General features: G+C 40.5%; 3 protein-coding genes across 8 annotated transcripts in view; all 3 read left to right on the top strand.

Annotated features, from left to right (window-relative positions):
• LOC118406866 (anoctamin-1-like) overlaps positions 1 to 8,570 on the top strand; it is a 16,882-nt gene extending 8,312 nt beyond the window's left edge. The window contains exons 9-18 of one of the 5 annotated variants that reach the window (XM_035807251.1): positions 153 to 416; positions 845 to 1,050; positions 1,432 to 1,589; positions 2,327 to 2,532; positions 3,037 to 3,221; positions 3,709 to 3,814; positions 4,623 to 4,806; positions 5,753 to 5,785; positions 7,498 to 7,534; positions 8,209 to 8,377. In XM_035807251.1, the coding sequence (XP_035663144.1) occupies positions 153 to 416; positions 845 to 1,050; positions 1,432 to 1,589; positions 2,327 to 2,532; positions 3,037 to 3,221; positions 3,709 to 3,814; positions 4,623 to 4,806; positions 5,753 to 5,785; positions 7,498 to 7,517 (1,362 nt within the window). In that variant the 3' untranslated portion in view covers positions 7,518 to 7,534; positions 8,209 to 8,377. Of the gene's footprint in view, positions 1 to 152; positions 417 to 844; positions 1,051 to 1,431; positions 1,590 to 2,326; positions 2,533 to 3,036; positions 3,222 to 3,708; positions 3,815 to 4,622; positions 4,807 to 5,752; positions 5,786 to 7,497; positions 7,535 to 8,208 lie in introns of all 5 variants that reach the window. The other 4 variants (XM_035807248.1, XM_035807252.1, XM_035807249.1 and 1 more) reach the window with 4 other exon arrangements.
• A 2,837-nt stretch (positions 8,571 to 11,407) lies between these two features.
• On the top strand, positions 11,408 to 21,241 carry LOC118406910. 2 transcript variants are annotated; one of them, XM_035807308.1, is made up of 10 exons: positions 11,408 to 11,566; positions 14,554 to 15,001; positions 15,271 to 15,352; positions 15,909 to 16,003; positions 16,348 to 16,449; positions 18,360 to 18,416; positions 18,687 to 18,779; positions 19,557 to 19,646; positions 19,823 to 19,926; positions 20,419 to 21,241. In XM_035807308.1, the coding sequence occupies exons 2-10, from the start codon at positions 14,936 to 14,938 to the stop codon at positions 20,495 to 20,497; spliced, it is 768 nt and encodes a 255-aa protein (XP_035663201.1). In that variant the 5' UTR covers positions 11,408 to 11,566; positions 14,554 to 14,935; the 3' UTR covers positions 20,498 to 21,241. The 2 variants fall into 2 exon arrangements, with proteins under 2 accessions (XP_035663201.1, XP_035663202.1); XM_035807309.1 differs by lacking the exon at positions 18,360 to 18,416 and having other exon boundaries at positions 11,412 to 11,566.
• Positions 21,242 to 21,560: 319 nt separating this feature from the next.
• LOC118407152 (cilia- and flagella-associated protein 251-like) lies at positions 21,561 to 24,105 on the top strand. Its single transcript, XM_035807571.1, has 2 exons — positions 21,561 to 21,920; positions 22,917 to 24,105. Exon 2 carries the CDS (start codon positions 22,924 to 22,926, stop codon positions 24,103 to 24,105), a length of 1,182 nt encoding a protein of 393 aa, XP_035663464.1. The 5' UTR covers positions 21,561 to 21,920; positions 22,917 to 22,923.
• Positions 24,106 to 25,286: the final 1,181 nt, after the last annotated feature.

Genomic DNA, 25,286 nt, shown 5'->3' with positions numbered 1-25,286 from the left:
AGAGATTTAAAAAAAATGAACTAGCGTTATGCATCGGTTAGGGACATCCTTTAGGATGGCAGGTAAGCCAGAGATCTGGTGTTTGAGGAGAGCCACACCTCGAGCACTTTTGTAAAATACATCTTTACTAACTAATATCAATTTGTTTCCAGATCGCCCTGGCGGTCGGCGCCGTGTTTGGCGTCATCATGTACCGGGTGTCCGTCCAGGCGTCCCTCGCCCTGAACAGGAACGAGCTCATCGCAACCAATGCCAACCTGGTAACCACGGCAACCGCCGCCACCATCAACCTGACCATCATCCTCCTCCTGAACATGATCTACAGCCACATCGCAGAGTACCTCACGGAACTGGAGCAGCCGCGCACGGAGACGGAGTTCGACGATAGCTTCACTTTCAAGATGTTCCTGTTGCAGGTAAGTCAGTGTCGTCATGCATCTTTAAGTTAAAGTCCTTCCTGCACCAGATGGCACATAGGGCAGCACCCATCTCAGAGTCTCTACATATAGCCCTTGGGCCACACAACGTTTGTGTAATTATTAACAGCAGGAGGCTAGTCCATTGGTAGTGCTATGTGTTCAACTACTACGCTATTTCCCAAATGCTGAGTTTAAGCAGAGAAAGGAATATGTACCAAGTTAGGTATGACTCAGCTGGGTATTAAACTTAAGATGCACTGAATCTAAGCCAAACACTCTAATCACTTTACTGACCTATGCACCAGTCACATCCTGCATCCTTGTGCTGCTTTTTTGTGTGGGGGACTGGAAGCGTTATAGATGAGCAGGAAACTTAATGGATAAGGGGATGAAGTCTACCAGTTCCAATTTTTCTTCTCCTACAGTTTGTCAACTACTACTCCGCCATTTTCTACATCGCGTTCTTCAAAGGGCGCCTGATCGGCCGGCCGGGGAAATACGTGTACACACTGGGGTACCGCCAGGAGGAGTGCTCGCCGAGCGGTTGTTTGGTGGAGCTGTGTATGCAGCTTGGCATCACCATGGCAGGCAGTCAGCTCGTCGCAAATAACCTCAGGGAGATATTCCTGCCGTACGTAGCTTTTTTATTGATTGATCGGTCTTGAGAGCATTCCGTACAGTAATATTTGCCAATTTCCAAGAGAGACAAGTTTACAGTGATAAAGAACATGGCATCAAGATTCAAAATGAGAGTAAGTACAGAGAAACAGTCTCTATATAAAAAAAGATAGAAACTTAAAATCATCAAAATAGGAATGACAAAATAAATACTAGTAAAGCCAAATAAACAAAACAATAAAACTCGTCACTCCCAATTTTTTTCCTCGACAATTGTTTGCAGTAAGGTGAAATTTGTGATTGTAGAAGAAGTTTTGGATGTAGTAAACCACTTTTATGTCTGTATCTTGATATTAGAAGATTAAAACCACAATTTGTTCTCAACTGTTTTCAGTAAGATCCTGGTGTGGCTGAATTTCCGCTGGCTGATCCAGGCCATGGCAGGAAAGTCTGAGGAGGAGAGGAAGAAGACCGGCCTGTCCAGATGGGAACTGGACTATCTCCATGTGGACATCGGCCCCAGGGGACTGTTCTTCGAGTATCTGGAGATGGGTGGGTTCATTTTCTACTATTCCTGCAAATGCAATGTGGAATTGTATATGTCTATTTGTCATAAGGAAAAGAAAATCTGCATTGCTTCAATGGACAAAATCAACACCTGGATGGAGTGAGGAAAGTCTTGTGAAGTGCCTTTCCAAGGGCAAAACATTGTTGGCAGTTGTCAGGGATTCAAACCCACTTGGTTCTGGGTCAAACACCCCACAGTTACTCCAGCACCACATTGTCTAATTACGGTTCATCGACAACATTTGGTAGTTAACAATAGCCACAGAGATGACTACTAAATCAGACTGTAAAGCCCTGCATAGTACTCGAATCCAGTGAGTTACATGTATCAGTCACTGTGGTTCACAGCTGCCAAGTGTTCTTGCATCCTAATTGTAAGAAGGTAGTGATTAGGTCACAGTTAAAAGCTTGGATTGCCACCTTTACTGAATACGAAAAGAAATGACCAAAATGAACAGACACGGACTATGAATTCTAAGCATTTGCTCTAGTGATGTTTTGTACCATGTATATGATTCTAGTGAAATACATGTATGTTCAACTTGATAGATTTATTAGGACTCAATGTAATCTGTATCTGTGTTAAATTTTATCAGACCCTTACCTCTCTCATGACCTCTATGAAAAGCAGCCTGCAGGCCTATTTGAGCTTCTTATGAATAAATAAAGGTTCAAACAAACATCTCTGACCACAATGTGACACATCTGTCTTTCCTCGGCAGTTATCCAGTTTGGTTTCGTTAGCCTGTTCGTGGCAGCGTTCCCGCTGGCTCCCCTCCTTGCCCTCATCAACAACATCCTGGAGATTCGTCTGGACGCGCAGAAGTTTGTATGCAGCCTGCGCAGACCCATGGTTGGCAGGGCGGCGGACATCGGCGTGTGGTATTACATCCTGGAGGCTATTTCCACCATCTCTGTCTGTACTAACGTAAGTGTAATCATCATCACTGTGCTTAAAGATTGAAAAGTTTGCCCAACTGTTGCCAACATTCTGTTAAGTTGTGGATAAAGGTTAGATATCCAGGTAATAATATAATGCAACATACATGCAATAGACAAGTAACTAGATGAGTTTTGTAAAATGTTTCAGATAGCATCTGCCATCATTTGACAGTGACTGAGCAAAGTGTGTTGATCACATATAAGTACACAGTCTTGTGATAATTACATCTATCATATTATAGTACATTGTAGTACATTTATGCCATAAATACATGAAGACCTCATGGCCATTGACCTTGACCCTGACATCTTCCCAACGCCTACCCACATACCAAATGTCATTACAATCTATCCAGAAATTTCATTAGTTTGAGAGTTATGCTGACTTCAAATATCTTGAAACACAGTCAAACACATAGACACACCAACAAAAATACCTCCATTTTTCAAGGAGGTAATAATACTGGCTTTTCTTTTGACGTCACCCCAGGCCTTCGTAATAGCCTTTACATCAGAGTTCATCCCACGACTTGTCTACACCAGAGTCTACAGTCCCGATGGCTCACTCAACGGCTACCTCAACTTCAGCCTGTCCTACTTTGAGGTCGAGGACTTCAGCGAAAAGAACACACCAAGGAACCCACTCCATCTTGGGCATAATGTCACTTTCTGCAGGTTAGTTATAATGCTAGTTTGCCTTTATCTGCTTGGTAACTGTTAAAAACGGTATTTGGGCATATCAAGTCAACGGACAGTGGTTTCAAATTGCAATATTTTCACTATTTATTATAACTAAATTGTAGCTAAAACATATACATGTAGAACCTGACTTAATGACTTTTTATTCAAACAAGCAACAGTGTAGCCCTTTCAATTTTTAAGTGATTTTGAAGACTTATTTAAGAACTAATTAAAATTTGTATGAGTTTCAAAGATGTACTTTATGCTGTTCTGCCCAGGTAGGAAGCCCAACCAAATTGAAACTACATTGCATGATTGTTTAATTATTGCTTCAGTCAACCAGGATATCTCACTGAACTGCAGTGCTTGTTGTTGTCGGCACTTTGTCCTGAACTGGATTTGTATTATCCTTGACTGATTTCTGAATATATAGTTACTGTACAGTTTTAATGAAATGTTCTTGTGTATATCTTTCCTGCAGATACCGTGACCTGAGAGAACCTCCATGGGCGGAGGACCCGTACGAATATTCCAACGCTTTCTGGCACGTGCTGGCAGCTCGACTGGCTTTTGTAGTGGTTTTCCAGGTAATTTCAAAGCACTTCCATGTGCTAAGCTGGAAATGAATGAATAAATTTTATTGCTCAACGATCGCACAAGGTACAATGCATGGCAACCAACAACAACTAATAGCTATACAAACAATAGTACTACAGGGCTACATTAAGAACAACAAAATTTTATCGATAATAGTTCATGAAAATGATGTTTGCTGAGAAACCCACAAATGGAATGATGGGATATGACCATGGTGCTGACCACGCCATTTTACATGTGACTACGGGTTCTGTGTGATGTACAGAATTATGGTCTATGGACCTTTCATAGAGTATGGACCATATTCTTAAACATCATTAATTGCTAACTTGCATGAAGAGGTAACATGATAAAGAAAATGATGTGTGATGATAGAGAGAAACCGGACGTATTACTGATGAAAATGTCATTTAGAGCTGGAAGACTCATCAGCCATTCAATTTTCCTGCTGTGTGACAGGGTGATTCTTCACATTATTTTATCCACGGGCTTATCGATGGAAGATCGGCCATATTTAAGATCGACAGTGGGTTTCGCGTATTTTTCACCTGAAAACCGCCCCGTCGCATATAAGCCATAATTCATACCTTGTACAATTGTTGTGCAATGAAGTTATTATTATTATTATTATAAGCGAAGCTCTGGCAATTTCTGCAGAATCGTCATCCGATTGATTTTCAACAACTGTGACAGGGGTATAAACAATATTATATACTATTAGATTTTTAAAGACACTATATTCCTGTCTGATAAAGTTCAACTAATGGTTTAACTCCCTTTCTCTGTTTCCCCCCTTAGAACATTACCTTCCTGCTGACTCGGTTCCTTGACCTCCTGATACCCGACACCTCGTACGACCTTCAGGATGCCATAAAGATGGAGGAACAGCTGGTGAGCAGAGCCATCCTGGACTTCGAGCTGCAGCGCACCAAACAGCGCCAACGGCACAACCGCTTCAGGAGACAGCAGACTGCACCACCAGGTAAACATACCACCAAAACCTGCTAGTTTAGAAGATAGTATTAACTCTAACGGTTGTTCACCTTTATGTATCAACAGGGTAACCTACAACTATATCAGATTCTGTTGTATTTAAAAACAGGGTAATTAGGGATATCAAGTCAATGGATGGTGATTTTAATCTGAAATATTTTCAAAATATAGCAGTTTCAAACCACTGTCAGTCAACTTGATGTCCCTAAATACCAATGATTTTCTTAGACAATAGAATCTGATATATAAGTCACCCTGCAGATAAAGGTGAACGAGCATTACAATCAAACCTGCCCAAAGACCACTCATTGGACCAATAAAATCTGGTCTATGTACCAAACAGTGCCAATGGCATAACCGCTTCAGGAGACAGCAGACCGCACCACCAGGTAAACATGCCACCAAAACCTGCTAGATTAGAAGATTGTATTGACTGACGGTTGTTCATCTTATTATATCCATGTCAAGTTAACCTATATGTGTTGTATTTTTAAAGTAAAGGTATGTAAAGATATGAAGTCGATGGACAGTTGTTTCAATCTGCAATATTTTAAAAACATTGCAGTTTGAAACCACAGTCAGTCAACTTGTTATCCCTAAATACCACCAGGTACTGAAAATTCCTTTGAATTTGCTAAAATTTAATTTTACAGCAGTGAGAAAATTGTACCATTCACTTTCTACCAGGGCTCCTTGCACTTCGGCTGCCCAGAATTTTTAAGGGCAGCAAGTGTAAGGAGCCCTGGTAGAAATTGTAGTCAGTAAGTGACTGTTTGCCGTCTCCATTGTCTCTTGAGACAGAAAATTGCCAAGAATATGTGACAGTGTGTTTTGAAACAGCACTATTCATGCTTATGGCTTCAGATGTTAGTTTCTTGGATTTTAACTGTTGTTTCAGTCTATTGTTTTAAACAATCGTTCTTCCATTTTTCTAGATGAAGATGAGGAGCATAGCCCAACAACACCAGGTATGAAACATTTTCCCCCTAAATTTTCCCAAAGCTTCACCACCTTTGTTACAGCTTATTCCACTAGCCTCAGGTTTCCCATCTTTTCACTCCTTGTAAATGATCTTTCTAGCGGCATTAAGTAGGTGCTGAATAGATTACAGTTCTTTTAATAATCAGATTTTTCTCACTTTTAGTTTTCTGGTGTTTCCAAGCATTTTCATTATAATATACTATAGGTACTACATGTACAAGAAGTACACTTATAAGATATTTTCTTTTATGATTTGCATCTTAAACAACAGCAACTTTTTTTCCTTGAAGGTTTTACCCTCTTTTTTTTTAGTGGCTTCACACAGTGACGTTGCTTCGTTGCTACATGTATTTATTTCACCTGTGGGTGCCATTGCCTCATTGCTTCTGCTAACATCCCCTTCCACTGGAGACTATGACTCTTTGTATGGCTTGTGTGTTATAACTCCCCTTGTTTTCCATTGTCTAGCACACTGTAGTCTGCAGGCTGACACTTGCAGTTGGTTCTAACATCTTTGCTTCTCAAAGTTACAAAATTATTGTATTGTTTGTATCATGTTTGTTTGTTTTACTGTGATGTACGCATATTGTGGTTCTTGTAGAGTGATGCCAAGTCCAATTTTTGAGTTTGAACAAGGGAACATCAAAAGTCATCTTTTTTTTTAATTCTCCATTCCAAGACACCGTGCGGATGTTTGTTGCCATTGTATAGAACTGATTTTAAAGTTTTGTAATTATATGTCTAGGACATTTGATACTTCAGAAATATTTCCAACACTGTCTCAACTTTATAAAGATTTCCCTGGTCCTTTCGAACTCTGGAAATATTCACGGTGTGAAATTGGATACTTCTAATGGTCTCAAAGATGATAGCAGCGTTCTACCATTATGCTACGATTTTCTACCAATGTTTCAATTTGGTGCAGGCATCCGGGAAGATAGCTAATCACACATCTTGCTTAGTATGGGTGGCTGCCATGCGACTCTGGCCCACCGCAGAGTATCCCTACTGGGTAGCGCGAGACATCTAAAAATATACAGAGGCTACAATATGGCTTACTTTTATGGGGGCAATAAACTAATTTTACCATTTGGCAAAGTTTACAAATATTTGTAAATATTTGTAAATGTCAAAGATTCACACAGAGGTTTCACAAGTATTCTAAATAAAGATATTTTTGTCAGTTACTTTCAAATGTTTCTAAAATATTCAAAAGAATTCAAATAGATGAGTATTTTCTTAGTCAATTTTTTGAAAAGAATTCAATTATTGTGGCTCAGATATTCTTTTAATCAAAATAATTCAGACTAATTACAAATATCACCTAAAAACCCTCATGGTGACTTGGAAGGGACTCTATCATTAAGTCCAAATTTAGAGCTGCAATGTAAGACTTTTTTATTACTTTATTTTGATTCATCTTTCAAAAAATCTAAGGACACCATTTTATAAGTTTTGGAGACTTCCACCTTTCAACATTGACTGCAAGTGAATTGGACATCATACTGTCCCAGTATAAGGAGAATGTTGCACATTTTATTGTGTTTTGTTGTTGAAATCATGTTTATATTTCTCACCCTAATTCAATAATAATTGTAGTCCAAAAACTACAATGATATTTATTGATGACACTCATATAGACCAGAAGATATTGAGAAGTGTTAAAGCTGATAAGCTTTTACCTGTGTTTTGTGTCTAGGTCCGTCTGACCATTGTTAGATATACGTCTGTATACAGTAAGTATTGTCAGTGGTACACATGTAGCTCTGTTGTTGGTGCCAGAAGCATATAGTTTGTGTTATAACATTCTAATTTCTTTCTGTTCTCATAGGTGGCCATACATACATGCATTTACCCTGCAAACATTGCTTTTAAGTTTGTTTTTATCCAGATGTCATGTATTGTTGCTTCCATGTTGTGGTTGAGGTTATATGTTGTGATGGTGGCACAATTCTGTGTTGTCCCTCTCCTTGCTTCAGTGCTAATTTTTTGTAGCTTTGCCTTGTTTCTTTACATTGTGATGCTCGCTAGTCAACCTTTATTTGTGGGGTAACCTATATCCGTTGTTGTATTTAGGGACATCAAGTCAACAGACGGTGCACATGGTTTCAACTCGAATATTTTGAAAACATTGCAATCTTAAACCACCGTTAGTCGATTTCATGTCCCTGGATGCGTACCATGTTTTTAAAAACAATGGATATATGTTACCCCATAGATAAAGGTGAACTAGTGTTACACAGTTAAACAAAGACAAGCATTGTGTTGGCTACATTGTGATATGTGACATTTCTTACTTCACAAGCACTTATCTTATTCATGCAGTTAATGGATGTAATTACAATACAGTAGTTTCTTCAAACAAAATTTTACAAGTTTCTCGTATGTTTTCTCTTTCTTGTTGCTATAGCAACGCCGGACCACCACGTTGACTCCTGGGAAGCGAACCTGCACAAGAGAGTCTCCGGAATCAGCCCATCCCGATCCCAAGGTTTTGGTCAAGGTCGGGGTCAGGGTAGGGGTCAAGTCAGCGGAGCATCTTCTGACTACGAATCAACTGTATAGGAAGTCATCAATGCTACTAGGAGGGAATATTTTTGAGGATTTACTGATAATTTGGGCAAAGACTAAGAATCTCATTGTTGCTTTAAAGTTATTTTCAAACTAGTTGGTAGTGATGCTGTCTTTATGTTTTCAAGAACTTCTCAATACTACTAGAAGGAAATATTTATGATGAATTACTGAATCCTCAAATCATTGAGTCAAACAAAAGCTTCTCAATGTAGCTACTTTTTCAAACTACATATACATGTAGTTGGTAGTTTTTTCATCACATTTTAAGAAATGCTCAATGCCACTAGAAGGAAACTTTGATGATTTATCAAATCATTTGGTCAAATAGTTTTCATTGTTGTTGGTAATTTTCAAATTAGTTTCCCCCATTGTTCTGTGTAGCTTTGCAACAAACTAAAGGGAAATATTTATGAGGATTCACTAAATTCAGTCAAAGCCTTCTCATTTTTGGTAGTTATTCTCAAACTACTTAATATTTTTTTCTCATAATTTAAGAAGTGATTCATCGTCTCATCTTGTTGAGGTTGTGCAATCTCTCTCCATCCCTATCCTCTATTGGTCTGGGTAAGTCATCAATGGTACTAGAAGAAAATATTTGTGAGGATTTACTGAATCGACTTATCATTATTGTTGCTAGTTATTTTCGGAACATCTTTTTGAATGTTCATTTCTTCATTCATGTCTTCTAACAGTAACATGACAATCAAATTGAAAATCTAAATTTTTGATTAGACACACAAGGATGTATTTTTAATCTTCTCCATGCTGCCTAATTCTCTAGCCAATACAGATGTGGTGCCAAAATACAACCTCTCATATTTAATTCAAATATTCATTTCAAGAAAAGCTCTGTACCATGCAGCAGCAGTAACTATTTACAATACACCCTGCATAGCTAGATTAATCCAAGCTTTATGCAAGATGCTCATGCAACTGGATAGATATGTAAATCTATCTTACAATTTTTTGCCTAACTTTATTCTGTGTTAAATGAGGACTCTGAGGTGTCTACTTTTTTCGATAATGATGGCTTCAACAATGGTCAGTGTTTTAATACATTTCATGCATCTTCCTACATGCATTTGTCATTAGGTGTCCATAAAGGCACAGGCATTGTACATTTTACATTTGTACATGATTGTTGGATATCTGTTGCTTCTTGTCCAAAATGCCATTTGTACATGTAACAATGCATTTAATATTGTCCACAAACTAATTTAAAGCTCCCACTTCAAGTGGTTTACAAATACACATGTAGCATAAAAGGAAAAGAAGTCACACTGCAAGCTACACACTGATAGAGAACAAAATAACAGCTACTGTTGTATTTGGCTATGGTGTTTGATTTGTGCTGTAGGCTTTTGATACACTAATACTGTACAAGTCATGTAAGTTACAAATGGAGTCTATGGTTGGTCATGTTGCCATACTTTTTGCAAAGTAAAAAAAGGAATATCTTATCGAAAGTAATGTTTTTCAATGACTAATTTTGTGTTACATTACATTTTCAGATAAAATGTACATTTTGCAGTTTTATCAATTTTATGATAAGTTATTTTTAGATGCTGCATGTCTGTAAAATTTAATATAAATGTATTTTTTGCCATTTACTGCATGGAGATTTTATTGTCAATACCTTATTACTGTATGTCATGTGTCGATACATCACTATGTGATACGTGATTAATATGTACTTTGTTATAGGAAAAATCTTCTTTTAAGAGTTATATTTTGAACAGTATACATCAAGGAATTTGGGAATTTTTCGCTGCATGCATATGGCTGATACTGAATTTGTTGCATGAATTTTATGTGTCAATGTCTTGCCAAATATATCTTGATAATGCAATGAAGAATTTAAACTTATAAAAGAATTGTGTAAGAAATTTGGTTTTACAAGAAATCGATATAGGAAACGACTCTGAAGTAAATTATGTGTTATCTTTACTTGTAGTCTTCTGTTGTCATTTTTTTAAGTCACCGTATTTGACAGCCTATCTTATATGTTTCTGTTTACCGATTAGACAAATATGAAGTCATTTTTAAAGGCCTACATTGTAATATACACGTACGACATTATTAGGACAAGGGACATGTCTTCCGACACGTACTGGATTAGGTGCCTGTCAGAGAAACTTAATAGCCAGTGAACATTCCGATATCCCGCCCAACATCTGACTGGAGATTATTCTGGTACACAATTTAAGCTTTCTGTGTAAAGCAAAGAGCTAATTAAGAATTCTAACACAAAGTAATGTACGAAGCGAATTTGGTTTTAAAAAGGAAGATAGAAGTAAAATATGCGTTATCCTTATTTTGAGTCATCCGTTGTAATTTATTTGTATTGTCACTCTGTTCGGTTGCTACGCTTTGATAAAACATTATTCATGAGAACAGAAATGAAATAAAGACAGAATTGTAACATTTTAACTAATTTTATGAACTTCATGTGCATGTATGAGAGAAGTCAGTAAACTTAACGCTCTTTCACGCCACATTTATGATTTATTTCAGTTAACGATTTCAGCGCCTATTTGCGACCAATTATTGCGGCAGCTTTGCCAACTTTCCCTTTTGGTCACACTGACGTACGTGCGACGTGACGGGCGGGTAGAATACTTCTGCGCTGCGCCCGGAAAGTAATATCCTCTAAGTCTGTTTCGTCCCCAAATTTACTGGTAGATACAAGGTACGACATCATTATTGGACGTCGCCGAGTGCTTCCACTGAATTATAAACCAATGACTAAGATTCATCATTTGCAAATGATCACTTTTGGCGTCTAGTTCGCGTCTTACTCGTGCCTTTTCATGACTTTGCACCAATAACTGCGATTTTTTAAAATGAAATACGCCATTTTGTGCGACAAATTCAGGCCAATTTGTACCTGTTCGCAAGATGTCCCAGATAGGCGCGGCCCTGTCAGATACCCCCGCTTGAGATGTTCTACGTCAGAGGTCAAAGGTGAAGGTTTGAGGATCCCCTCAGGTGTTCCGGCGCCCCACCCGTTCTTCCACCTGCCCTTAACACACCTGACTGATCCGGACACGCATGCGCGACGGCACAACAACAAAGTCGTACCGGCGAGAACCACGCACCTTCCGTCCTGGGACGTCCTGAATGTGTTTTTTTCTCAAGATTTCCTTCAAGAAAGCTACAGAGGGTCTTAAAATTTCAAGGTATCATTCTGCTGGGTAGGTCGTATTTCATATCTTTAGCCTTTGTCATATGTGTATGTGTATGTGGTGTCAATGTACATGTGTGGGTTTTATGCACAGAACAGAAACATAGAACAAATTTCAGTTTTGTGCCGTCCTGACTGTGATTTTTCCTCACGATGTCCTTCAAGAAAGTCACAGGGAGTCTTCAGATCGTAAGGTATTGTTCCAGGTATGTGATATTTTGTATGATTTACCGCATGTGGCGTTACTGATAATATTTGTGTATGTTCAAGGGACATTCATACAATAAATTTAGAACAGGTTTCAGTCCTGAGACGTCCTGTCTGCGATTTGTCCAGGGGCATTCCTACCTGAAGCTTACAAAGCTTTATAAGTTTTCAGATTCCAAGGTATTATTCTTGGTAGGTAACATATCTATAGCCTGTTCTTGATGACATACAAACATGTATGTGTATGTGACGTTAATGTACATGTGTGTGGTTTTGTATCTACAGAATATCTTAGCAATATAGAACAAATTTCAGTTTTGTTTTGGAACGTCCATGCTGCGATTTTTCCTCAGATTCTTCTTCAGGTAGCTAAGAGTCTTCAGAGATCCTAAAGGTATTATTCTGGACATATCATATTGTATATCAGCGACTGTATGTTGCGTTACTGTATATGTTTTTGTATTCACGGGACATCCTAACAATATAGAATAAGTCTCAGTCTTGGGAAGCCCAGGCTGAGATATATTTCTCACGTTTTCCTTTCTAAAGCTTACAAGTAATCTTCAGATTTTCAGATATCATTCTGAGTATATGATATTGTATTCTGTATAACGTTAAGTACTGTGTACGTTTTTGTATTCATGCAACATCTTGGCAATATTGAAAAGATGTCAGTCCTGGGACGTGTTAGGTTGTGATTTTTCCATAGGTTTCCTTCCTGAAACTTACAGTCCGTATCTTTAAGGTATTTTCTGGGTATGTTACATTGTATATCATCGACTGTATGTTGTGTTACTATGTATGTTTTTGTATTCACGCAACATCTGAACAATCTAGAACGTTTTGTGATTTATACTGTACAGAATCAGATCAGACATGCTTCGGCTAGTTTCAATCAGACGATATTTCCCGCGAGCGTTGTTACAGGTTTTCTGAAGATTGAATTCTGTAATGAAATCGTCTAGCAAATATTTCATCATGAGATGGTAGCAAAATAAGCCTATTAAAAGACATGGCGGTAGGTTTATACTAGGAAGTTTCACAGCATGGGAAATTTGTAATGTTTATACAGAGCGGAAGTAACGTTAATCGCAGTATAATTTTGTGACAAGTATTCGGCACACTCTGATATCGCTTATCATGTTGCCATGTGTATTTATAACTGTTTATTAATTGATTTGTATAACACCAGTTAATCCACACGAAATGTAGCGTATTCATATACATTTTTTAAACCTATGATATTTCAAAATTTAAGCCAATTTGACACATGATTGTTCAGTTTCTGTTTTAGTCGAAAACGTGGTTATTTTGAATTAGATTTTAGACTCAAATTCATAAGTATCAAAATAATGACCAAGGTGTTAAAACGGGAAATATTAGTACGATCTTCAAACAAAGGATTCTAAAGTGAATATTCGTCGAGTTATATATTTGAAGAAAAATTATGTATCATGAAATATCTAACCAAATACTTAATTTCTTTAGCTACCCTTGTTGCAATTCTTACATTTCTTGTGTAGAGATGATAGAATTACTCTCACATAATTTCAGACGGCCACACACGAAAAATGAGCAGTCGAGATTTTCCACTTGACCGGTGTCACATCCAATTTGTTGCATCGTTAATTCAGTACCTCTAGTCGCTATTTTCAAAATCCCCAGACGCCAACACATTGTCCATTCGCGTGCAAAAGACAGGTAGAGCACTGCTGCCGTGAATGAGCGATTTCCGTCGTTTACAAAGCTGTCAACCAACATCTTTGCCATCATTTATTATTTCAGTAAACTTAAACCTGGACGAAGTGGCCAACAATAACTTCGCTTCTCTCTGAGTCAACGAAAATGTTGATTTCTTGACCTTTCGTCACCTTTGCTCACAGACGGATGCAACGCCATAAAATATTCAATATTCTTTTGTGATCATGATAGCATGTTTGTGCAGATGAAGTATATTGCCTTATTGTCTTTGACAGCCCGCACACTGTGATGAATTGATTTCCATTGTTTGGACTGTTTGCTATGCGATCTCGGTAGCGGAAGAAATGGGAATTTTTTTCTAGAAAGATAACTGGGAATGTGGAAGGAGAGGGGGCCAAATGTTACTGTTTCTTACTAATTCCGATACCATCACAAATCAAAAATGCGTAGCATAGTATAGATAAATAAAAATTGTGTATCGATGTCTATCAGTGTATTTAGGTGTGATTTAAGTTACCTCTCGATCACAAATCGACTTTGGATTTTAAAAATTCTCTGTAATGCATTGAATTCCATTGTTTGGACTGTTTGCTATACAACGTTGTAGCAAAAGAAACGAAGATTATACGAAGGGGGGGGGGGGGGGGTAGTTACATTTTGCCCGGCAAGGGAGACATATTATTTTTGCTGGCGGGTTCTTTTTCTTTCTTCTTCTGCCAGGAACCAATCAGAGCTTTGAGCTGCATCAGCATTTTATCTGTATGAATATGAACAATTACAAGTTTGCAATATTTACAACTGGGTGAAGTGAGGAAGGTCGTGTAAAGTTAGTGATTGTCCATAGGGCACAACTTCGGGGGCACGGCGAGTATCGAACTTGGAACCTCTAGATTCTGAGCTGAACGCTCTACCAGTTACGCCACACACGACGCCATCCAACTTTATTCGATGGATCACTTCGTCTAAAATCTAACAAAAGAATGATAAAATGACCAACTATTGGCCCTACTATTTAGGACCGTAATCGATGACACAGCATCGATTTTAAGGCATGTTCTAATGACTGACATACATGTTTATATTCTGCAGGTGGGGAGGATGGGGAGCTGTTGTGACGAGATTTCTTTAAAATTATCCTGGTACCGATAGCGAAACGGCTGACGTCACCGAAAGCGGGACGGCTGACGTCACCGATAGCGGGACGGCTGACGTCACCGATAGCGGGACGGCTGACGTCACCGATAGCGGGACGGCTGACGTCACCGATAGCGGGACGGCTAACGTCATCTTTAGTGAGACGGCTGACGTCACCGATAGTGGGACGGCTGACGTCACCGATAGCGGGACGGTTGTAACCTTTGTCGGGACGGCTGACGTCACAGATAGTGGGACAGTTGTCACCTTTAGCGAGACGGCTGACGTCACCGATAGCGGGACGGCTGACGTCACCCAAAGCAGAAAGGCTGACGTCATGAAGACGTGTTGTGGGTGCTGTAGCCTCTACACAGGCGTCATCATCACTGCTATCTACTTCATGGTACTGTAGCATTTCATTATGATTGGTCAGCATTTGGGGATGTATGCTAATTAGAGAGGGGATAGTGTAATGGTCGTAACTTGTTGTGGATACTGTAGCCTGCTATATGCTCCATGGTACTGTAAGGAAGTGTATATAAACATACAGCAAGTAACCCTTCTTGTTTCTGTAACAATATTTTGCTTACAATCGGTTGATAGCCCTTCCCTCATATTCATAGATCAGAAGTCTGAATGTGTATTGGCTAATTCTCCAACCCTCCCGCCCAGGTTTTCAACGCTGGCGTTGCATTCTGGGAGTGGACGAATATAAACAGATTACGTGAACTTAACTCTACTGCCGATGAAGACCGTGAGTAAAGTATTTGCTATCCATTCACTACAGCTCTAATTGTTGTGAACGTTTATCCTAGATGGACCGTAAATGAAATTGATACAGTTTTAGGTAGTACGCTCTGACTGGCACATACTTTGTCCAACAATAGAAGCCGTTTAATTGCACACCCCAATTGCTATCATATTTCGTGCAAATATCCGGATGTTGAAACAAAGCGAAGTTATCCAGCGGGACCGCAACACCACGGGATGTTGTGGTTCCGTGCAATTGACAGAAGTGTATATGGTTATCCGTTGTATAATTAACTGGCTTCTACTGTATATGAAAACTTGAATAACTTGTAATGATGCTTCTTAGTGTAGTAGTGTTTGATCCTAGACTTTTCCATTTAAACAAAATCCTTTTTAGTTTTTCTGTGATTTGTGCTTTCTGTGCCTTGCAAAATGTTTGTTGGGTTTCCGCACACACATAAAATGATTAAAAATAAATAAGTGCAGTTAGCAGACGATCTCAACCAAAAATGGAGGCGAATTTAAAACATGATAATATAACTTCCTTATCCTTTTTCCAGTCATCACCCCATCCATCTATGGCATGTACTGTGAGATCGCAGTGCTGGGAGTGGTGGGGCTTTTATCCATCGTGCTTCTCTTCACTAATATATTGGTGAGTGCATGCTAACTTTGAAAGATAATGAGAAAAAAAGGTATCTACAACTCAGGAAATTTCACCGGAATTTTCGACCAAATCTCTCCCCCATAATACCTAAAGCCATTGTTTGGAACATTCACAAATATCTAGTGTGTGTTTCCTTAGATTGACAAAAGCGTGAGCCAATAAATATATTTATATCATATGGTGCACACTGTACGAAATTAAATTAACAGAGAGATATAGGGAAGAGGCAACACATACATGCGTGCATAACCATGCATACACATATACAAACAAACACAAACACGCAAACAGAAACTGACTAACTAACATCCATGTTTCCGCTCATGCTTCAGAACAAGCGGGCCGCCATGTTCCTGTGGATTTTCGGCGTCTCTGTACAGATCATCGTGGAGTTCTGGCTGGTCACCATTATGTACGTGTTCTTCCTGGAGAGGGTAAGTCTTGACAAAACCATCTATCAAACGAGCAACGTAACGATAAGTACAGTTTATGGTAACCATCGGAACTAGGGCTGGGTACCGGTACAGAAAATTCAGGTCCAGGTCCGGTTCAGGTCCAGAGGATCAGGTCCAGGTCCGGACCTGAACCTGGACCTGATTCATTATGACTCATACCAATGGTCCATTTCACTACAAAGAAATCTGTTTGGTGGAGTATTAGACTTACACTGGCGTTTTAAAATCCTACAACGCTAACTGCAACTGTACGATTGACTGTAAACCTTGGTAGAAATTTCTATAAACTCTACTCTACTTCACTCTTGTCATTTTCTTCCAACTGCAAGCGCCAAAACGTGTGAATGCCTGATCAAATAATATGTTAATTTTCTAATCGGTCCAACATCCGGTCCACCTAATTTTTTCAGGTCCGGTTTTTCTGGACCGGTCCAATAAGAAAAACCGGTTTTGTACCGGTACACTGTACCGATACCCAGCCCTAATCGGAACCATGGGCGTATTTATAGCGACGCCAATCGGTCTCAATGAGTACTGCAGCTCAGTGGGACACTTGTTTTCATACACGGGTTCGTCGGCTCTACTTCTCTGCCACCATCTACATAATCTCCAAGTAGATTTACCAGTGGCATAAGACAGTATCATAAGCTGGCCAAAGAGTGTAGCCGGCCTAGGAGTGTTCCTTAGGCCACAAATCTTTGACTTATGCCACCGGTAAATCTGCTTGGAGATTATGTACACCACGGTTGTTTATCATAGTATAAGATCATTGTGGAGTTCTGGCTAGTCACCATCATGTATGTGTTCTTCCTGGAGAGGGTAAGTCAAAAACAAATCATCTGTCGTATTAAGGTGGGGTGAAACATGCGTACATATTCAAGTCCGTTTGAGGTGTGTATGAAGCTCTCAGTCTCTACCAGGCTCCACTGGTCGCGGGAAAAACAGTACAATTGGACAAATATAGATACATAACATGCCAGATGAGTTTGCTGACCGAGAGGTATGGTTAGCGACCCAGCTAACTCGCCTGACATGTTACCTGTTTACGTTTGTCCAATTTCTATTGTTTGACCTGTGGAGCCTGGTGGAGGCAAATACTCCCATGCGCGCCTAATACGGACTTAAATATATACGCAGGTGTGACCCCACCTTTAGGAATGTATATAAGTACAGTTTATTGGAGCCATTGCAGCCATTGGAACCATCGGCGCATTTACAGCGACGTTAATCGGTCTCAATTGGTACTGCAGCTAGAGGAGGCCATTCCAGTGTGCTTGTTTCTTTTTTTGTCGAATGGTGAAAACAAAGTGTAATAATGACTCGGATCATACGAAATTATTTTCTTCGGTAGATGAAATTGTAATGCGGCTTCGCTATCTGTACATCTTTTATAGACAAATATACTATGTGTTCTCGATAAGTGTGTTGGGCTCATGTTTTTTACGTGCAGAGGTTTGGCGCCAGAAGTTCACTCATACACGGGGTCGCCAGGTTCATGTCATTGCCGTGTATCCAGCAAATCGTACGGTTACATAGGATAGTATCATAGGCTGGCAAAGGATCTAGGAGTAGTGTAGCCGACCTAGCTAGATGTGTTCGTTGGGCCCTCCTTCGCCGACTATACTCCTTGGCCAGCTTTTACAATCTTTGACTTATGCCACCGGTAAATCTGCTTGGAGATTATCTACAGGGCGGTTGTTTTTCATAGTGTAAGATGGTTGATTGAACTAATCTAATATTTCCTCTAAATGTCAAAATTCACTGGATTGTGTAGGATATATCGTGTAGGATGATACTAATACATATTACAAGAGACCAAATGAGTTTGTAGTACATTTCTGGGTACCTCATGGTAAATATTTCATGTCGCTTGTCTCATGCTGCCTAAGGATAACTTAGCTAAACGTGTCGAGGAGACGGGCTACGGCACATGCCTGTCACTACAGGTAACCATGGCAACGTGACGTATGTGTTGGTGTGTTCTCGTTTTGTGTAACCATAGCAACATGACGTGTGTGTTGGTATGTTAGTACGTCCTAGACGTACGTGCAGTGTAAAGAAAATAAAAACTGTTGCGAAAATTGTGGTGCTTCCGTCTGTCGATATGCTTCGTCATGTAACGCTATCTTTGAGTTCTCTGATCCATGACTCACTTGTGGCTTGAGACACTCGATGCATAAGACGATTATTTATTGTAAAAACAATTCTATCCTCAGACCGTAGACTGGAAGCCGATTCCCCTGATCGACAACAAGATTCTGTCCTTCATCGGCGGCGGGTTCTCCCGGGGTATTCTTCTCGTTATCAAGGTAGGGCCATGTTGGTTCAATTGTGTGGATGGCATTTGTTTGTATGTTTACTTTTGCAAATAAAAAACAATGACAATAAAGTATAGAAAATTAAATAAAAGTGCCGGAGGAGGTGAGAAGCCTGCATGGCTTGTACAAAGCCCCCCTACACTTAACTACGCTAACAGTATATCGGGATTGGATAGTAGATGGTTTCTAAGCTTGATTTTAAAGTTTAGCACAGAAGTAAAATCATCCTCTGGGAACCACCCTAAGACCTATCCTGGGTACCATCCGAATAGTAGTTCGCTCCGACGTTTATTACACACTAAATACACTAACTACTACTCGGATGGTACCCAGGCTACCTAAAACCGACGTTAGCGTGCGAGAACATAGTTTGGCACAAAAAATACAGCTTGCCTTCCGAATTATGAAATCTGAATTGTCAGAAAGGTTAAACAGATTTTTTTCCTCTGACTGCCTAACCATGGACTCTCTCGATGGCAACTGTTTCCCTCGTGTATGCTATCTTCAAGCCTTCAAAACCAATGCTTAATGAATGAATATATATAAAGTTTATTTCCACCGTCCATCAGCTAAGTTCATTGCCTAGAAGTGGACAAATGCATAAAAATATGGCCTTGCACTGAACAAATCCATTGGAAAAATATTCAAATTATTAGTAGTATTATGACAACGCCAATGAATAGCCACGGTCATTATTGACCAAGGGGGCCATATGCAATGAAAAGCCTCTTTAGTAATGATGTGTACAGTGATACTCGTTTCTTCCAGTGCTACTGTCTCTTGTGTGTATCGTGGCGGACGGGCGAGCTGAAGAGGAGACAGAAATATCTGGCGGAAAACCAGATCCACTTCAGACCGGTAATTCATCCATTTTTACACCATTTCTCTTCTGTTTTCAGGTACCGATACAATTTTCAATACAACGATATAATTTGATTTTAACAACAAACTGATGTCACGACACGATTTGTATCTTAATTGCAACTTAATTCCTTTGTAATCTAACGTTGTGTTGACCTTTATTTGTTTATCAGGGTGGTGGTGACCCCTACACCGACCCGTACATCTACAGAGGAACGGCACCGCCCAACTACGCCCCTCCCGGCCGTCCCGGGTACTTCAACTCACGCCCTCCACCGTAAGTCAGAAGTTTATGTATGCTTAACGACGTATTAAGACACCGTCGAGTAAGACTTGAACGCAATTTAAGGTACGAGGCGCAGGGCTGGATTGAGAATCGTTCGGAGAAAAGAGATGCACATGGGTAAAGTTTGTGTAGGATATTTGGATGTAACATCATGCCCATATGAACGCAAAAGTATCTACAGCGTTGATGAAGCATACAAGGCCTAAATAGTTAGTTCTATTTACTTTCCCGCCCAATACAAGACAATACATTATAGCTATATCATAGCTAAGTTGTTAGTACTGTTGGAACTGTTCGCAATTACTGAATCTCTTGGTCTAAGCATGTGTTCAGAACACTTTGCGTCGTCTGGATATACATAATACATGCAGCACATGCAGTTGGTAATGTATGGAGATATCTGTTGCTTATTATCAGTGAGTTTCATAAATAAACCTTCAGCGTTTTAATCATAAACATCCATGTTTTTTTTCTCCGTCCCAGGAGTATTGATGAAGAGTCGCCTCCATCCTTCACCAGCGGCTCCGAAATCAAGATTCCCCGGCCGAAGGTCTACCGGTGACGTTTACCACCGCTTTGATGACGTTCCTGTTGTTTTGATGACGGTAGCCCCGTTTTGGTGACGGTGCCACCGTTTTGATGACGGTGCCACCGTTTTGATGACGGTATGGCTGATCGACCCTCTGTGGAAGTCTGTAGTGCAAGGTCTCCCTAGCCTTGGTCGGCAAGTGATGATGATAGCTATGAATACATTTTGTGAACGTAATCATACATGTTACTTGTATAAATCTACGATACTTAACAGTTTGTTTGATGTAGCTAAGTGTAACGTTACACAATAAAACACTGAACAGAATGAGCACTACAATTAATCGTAACGGTACAGAAAATAAAAAAAGATAGGGCATTCTATCACGATAGTTGTTCCGATTTTGACCCCAATGACTTGTTCTTCTCTTTCACAATCTGTGTGTTGTTGTGACGTGTGTAACTGGCCTATACATGTTGGGTCATTGATTTTTTAAATGAAAGATCTCGACCTAACCAGGGAAATGTATTGAGCGAGAATAGAAAGGAAATTATTTCCATCATGTGTAAATACAATTAGACCGTGGTGTATATAACGTTATAGCGTTATTGTGTATACTGATGTGATATTATTAATGTTTCGTGTTTGCCAATGAAATATCGTGATTCGTGTTGTTTGTAATGTAAATGTCTGTCGTTGTCCTGTATTCAACCAAAGTCTAGTTCATCATGAGGTTATTGTTGAATCTTTGTGCAATAAAGTAAAACAGTGACGTAATGATTCGCCTGATTCATGACTAACAAATCCACATCATCGAAATTATGGAAGGATCCCCACCCCTGTTCGATCATCATTTTATTTCAAACGCCCCCGTCAAAAACAGCGCTTATCGGACAAGACTGGCCGCCGCCGCTATTTTGCTGATAGTGACGACTGACTTCGGTAATATACTATGCAATGGCTCTCCCTCCCAAAAACGACTAACTATACTCGGTGCAGTCTTCAACAATGAAGGCAAAGCCGTTTCCTTCGACCATTTCTGTCCCACTACTGGGGCTGTTTTTGACCGTGATGTTCGAAATAGAACATATATAGAAGAGAGGATTCTATTTGTTCGATATGGCGTTTGATAGAATCGGTCCATTCAGTACATTCCAGTCGTCGAACGTCACCAGGAAAGGTCATAAACGTCCCCATCAATATCTGCTTTTTAAGTTATTGTTTCGTAATGAGTAATGGTAACACTGTTGGGAAAGACTACGAAAGTTCTAAAATAGGATATTCGGCAGTGGTTTGGACGGTCTTCTCACAGCTGCGAAAACTGCGACATTATCAGGAAGATCAGGAATTCTGGAATGTTCGACCTTTGACCCTGCAGAACTCCGAACCGAACGCAGCGGTGACCTAGATCTTCCGATATCTCCGACTTTTGAAGAATCTTTTGGACGTCTTGAAGGTATGTCTTAAAGATATTCCACGTTAACCATCGTTGTGGAATGTACATAATTGGTAAATTGGCCGAGCCAACTCGGTACTTGGTCTTGAAATGATTTGGTGATCTTGTCAAATCATACTTGGACTTGATAACGGTCAAGGATTAGCGGTGTCTTGTATAGCTTTTCTTCCTCGGCCCTCAGAGTAGATATTATTCGCTCTTATCAGACCATTCCCCCTGATTTTGGTGTAAAAAGGTCTGTTGTTCCACCTACTCAGCCGATAATTTTGAGGCTCGTGTCAAAACTTCCACATCTGGACTAAATTAGAGTTCGCTTTTATACTCCTCAAAGTGTAGTTCACATCAGACCCGCTAGCTGGCGCCCATGGAAAAGGGTTATCACCATCTTAACCGTTAACGCCCCTTCCCTTAACGCTCGATCACCTTTATCCGCGGGATAACCTGTATCCCTTTGTAGACAATGTATTTAGTGATATCATGACGTTACTCAACCTATTTTCTAAATCAACTACCTCAGTAACAATGACTGATATGACTGAAGATGATAATGACCGTCTATAGAAACCACTTAAGTTACATCAGTTTTCAGGCAATATTCGAAGACCGCCTCATGAATGAAATTGAAACGTCAACCATTTTCAATGACAGGGCTCGAAATACCACCTGCATATGCAGGTTACTTTAGTGCAGGTTAATATATAAATCGGCGCTGTGCAGGTATTTCTGGTGTCTACCTGCACCTAACATGCACTGGTCATTGTACTGGGTTTTGCACAATTATAAATGTTCTATGATGTAGGTTTATGTGGATTGTTATTAGCTACATTGACTGTTACCACCTACCAAGTATAAAAGAAAAAAATTGCAATGGTTCCTCAAGAATTTTGATATGACCCATACTTCCTAAATTCAGAGTGCTGCAGGTATGCAGAAAAAAGGATTTCGAGCCCTGAATTATCTGTTTGCCTTCTGTTGATTTCCTTCTTCGTTTTATAGGAAACAAATGGAGCCAACAGTCATTATCAAAGAGGAAAAGCAGGACATCCTGGACACATATGGGTGTGGTATTCCGGTTGATGACGGTGTTCACGTTACTCCAGTAACCCTCCTCGACGAACGCGATTTCCTATCAACGTATGTGCCTGCCAAAAGTGAAGACAGCGACCAGGAACGTTTCCCGGTATATTTACAACATTATTGCCCTTCACCCAGTGGCTCGGAAAACACGGGAAAACTTCCGGAAACCTCGTTATGTCATTTCCGAATGCAAGAAGGAGAAGAGCAAGAGAAAGGGAAATACAATGAAGACGACGAATATACAAAGAAGGAGAAAGAACATGTGCAGATCTTACACCCTTCAATCAGTGGCTCTTCAAAAGAATATGTGGGTACCATATTACGTCATTTTTGGTTGCAAGAAAGAGAAGAGCATGAAATAGGAAAATACAGTGGAGACGTTGAATATGAGGAGAGGAAAGAACACGTACAGATCTTACCAGGTAGTCCTCAAATCAGTGCTCCTTCGGAAGACCATCTGGGTTCTTCTATATGTCATTTTCCGATGCTGAAAGAAAAAGAAGAGCAGAAGATGAGGATACGCAATGGAGAGGACGAATATGAGGAAGGGAAAGAGGACACACAGATCGAACATAGTCCTCCAATCAGTGGTTCTTTGGAAGAACATCCAGGTACTTCGTTGCGTCATTTCCGGGTGCTAGAAGAAGAAAAAGAGGAAGGAGGAGAGCAGGAGATGGGGAGCTGTGATGGAGAAGACGGAAGTGAGATGGAGAAAGAACACCAAGACTTAGAGAAAGGAGGAAATCATATGATGGAGAGATGTGACGGAGAAGACGAAAGTGAGATGGAGAAAGAATACCATGAGGAAAAAGGAAATCATGTAATGGAGAGAAATGACGGAGAAGACGAAAATGACAGGGAGAAAGAACACCAAGAGAAAGGAGGAAATCATGTGATGGAGAGCTGTGAAGGAGACGACGAAGATGAGAGGAAGAAAGAACACCAAGAAGAAAGAGGAAATCATGAGATGGAGAGCTGTGACCGAGAAGACAAAAATGAGAGGGAGAAAGAACACACCTGTCCGCAGTGCCCGTTCACCACAGAGCTAAAAGCTGACTTGCTGCGTCACCTTAAGGAATGCCATTGTCACGAGGGTGTCACGAGGTGACAGCGTGTTAAGTCACTGTTAACCCCTGGTGTGGGGAGTGTCACACGAGTAATTGGGAGCAGATGTACAGGGGTTTGAGAAGGGACACGTATCAGGGTAGGGGATTCCAGCTAGAGACGCCGACAGGGTAGGACGTGCCCAGATTGTCCTGAATAAAGGTTATCATCTCCGCAACATCATGCCTCTGTCCTGATCCTTGACTTGACTCACTACCATGCCACCGTGACATCTGGTAGTACGGCTGGGGTGAGTCAAGTGCAACGGACGGGACAGGGGCAAACGAGAGCTGAGGCACAAGGAGAGTCGAGCGAGTGACGGTGACCGAGCGAGAGGAAGGAGGAGGGGAGGCGTCTAGAAAATACAGGCTGAGTGACCCCGACACTGAGAGAGGCGCCGGTCCGGAGTACCGAGCCCGCGGGGTTGACCAGCAAGGGGCAAGACCAAGACGACGCTGAGCGAGTGTCGTTACACAGTCGAGCAGGAGGCGTCCGAGAGATGCAGGCCGACTTCTACTCTGACAGAGCTCTGGCCCGAAGTGCATGCGGCAGTAACGACCTGTGGTAGCGGCAAAGAGAGCGGCAGTGGCCGGGGCAAGGCTGGACAGCCACGCGGCGGGCGGGATGGTGACCGGAGGAAGAGCGGGCCCGGCCAGTACAGAGAGAGACACAGGAGGAAGGTCGGTGGGCTCGCATAATATCATTGACGCACCGTGCACACCGGCCTAGTTCTGTTACTTACTTTGTTGAAGTAGTTTTAGATTTGTTAGAATGTAGGCAACCAATGTTAGATAAATTATGTCAGTGCTATCAGGAATACAGTATAGATTAGCTGAGCAGCGAGTATCATGCGGACGTGGCGGAAGTCAGTGGGGGGGAGTCACCAGATGGGTCAGTTTAGATGTAAGATAGACATATAGAGATAGAATTATAGATATACATGTGGGTTTTACTCCCGATCCCCAGGATAGTAATGTGTAGTTCGTTTATGTTAAAATCTCGTTTGTTTCCATGGAAGGTCAGATATGTCCGGCGTTTCTTGTAGTTGTCGTTAAGTCTGTATACGGTATGTTGTGTTATGTATTGAGGATATGTTAACGTCGAGACGTAGAGGGTCGTAGAGGAGAGAGCAGAGGAGATGAGTTGAGACGTAGTTGAGGTGTCGAGGTTAGGAGACCGGTGTGT

Source organism: Branchiostoma floridae, chromosome 19 (genome assembly GCF_000003815.2).
Source record: "Branchiostoma floridae strain S238N-H82 chromosome 19, Bfl_VNyyK, whole genome shotgun sequence".
Taxonomy (NCBI): Eukaryota; Metazoa; Chordata; class Leptocardii; order Amphioxiformes; family Branchiostomatidae; genus Branchiostoma; species Branchiostoma floridae.
Note: the sequence above shows the minus strand (reverse complement) of the source record. Positions and strands in the feature narration are given on the sequence as shown.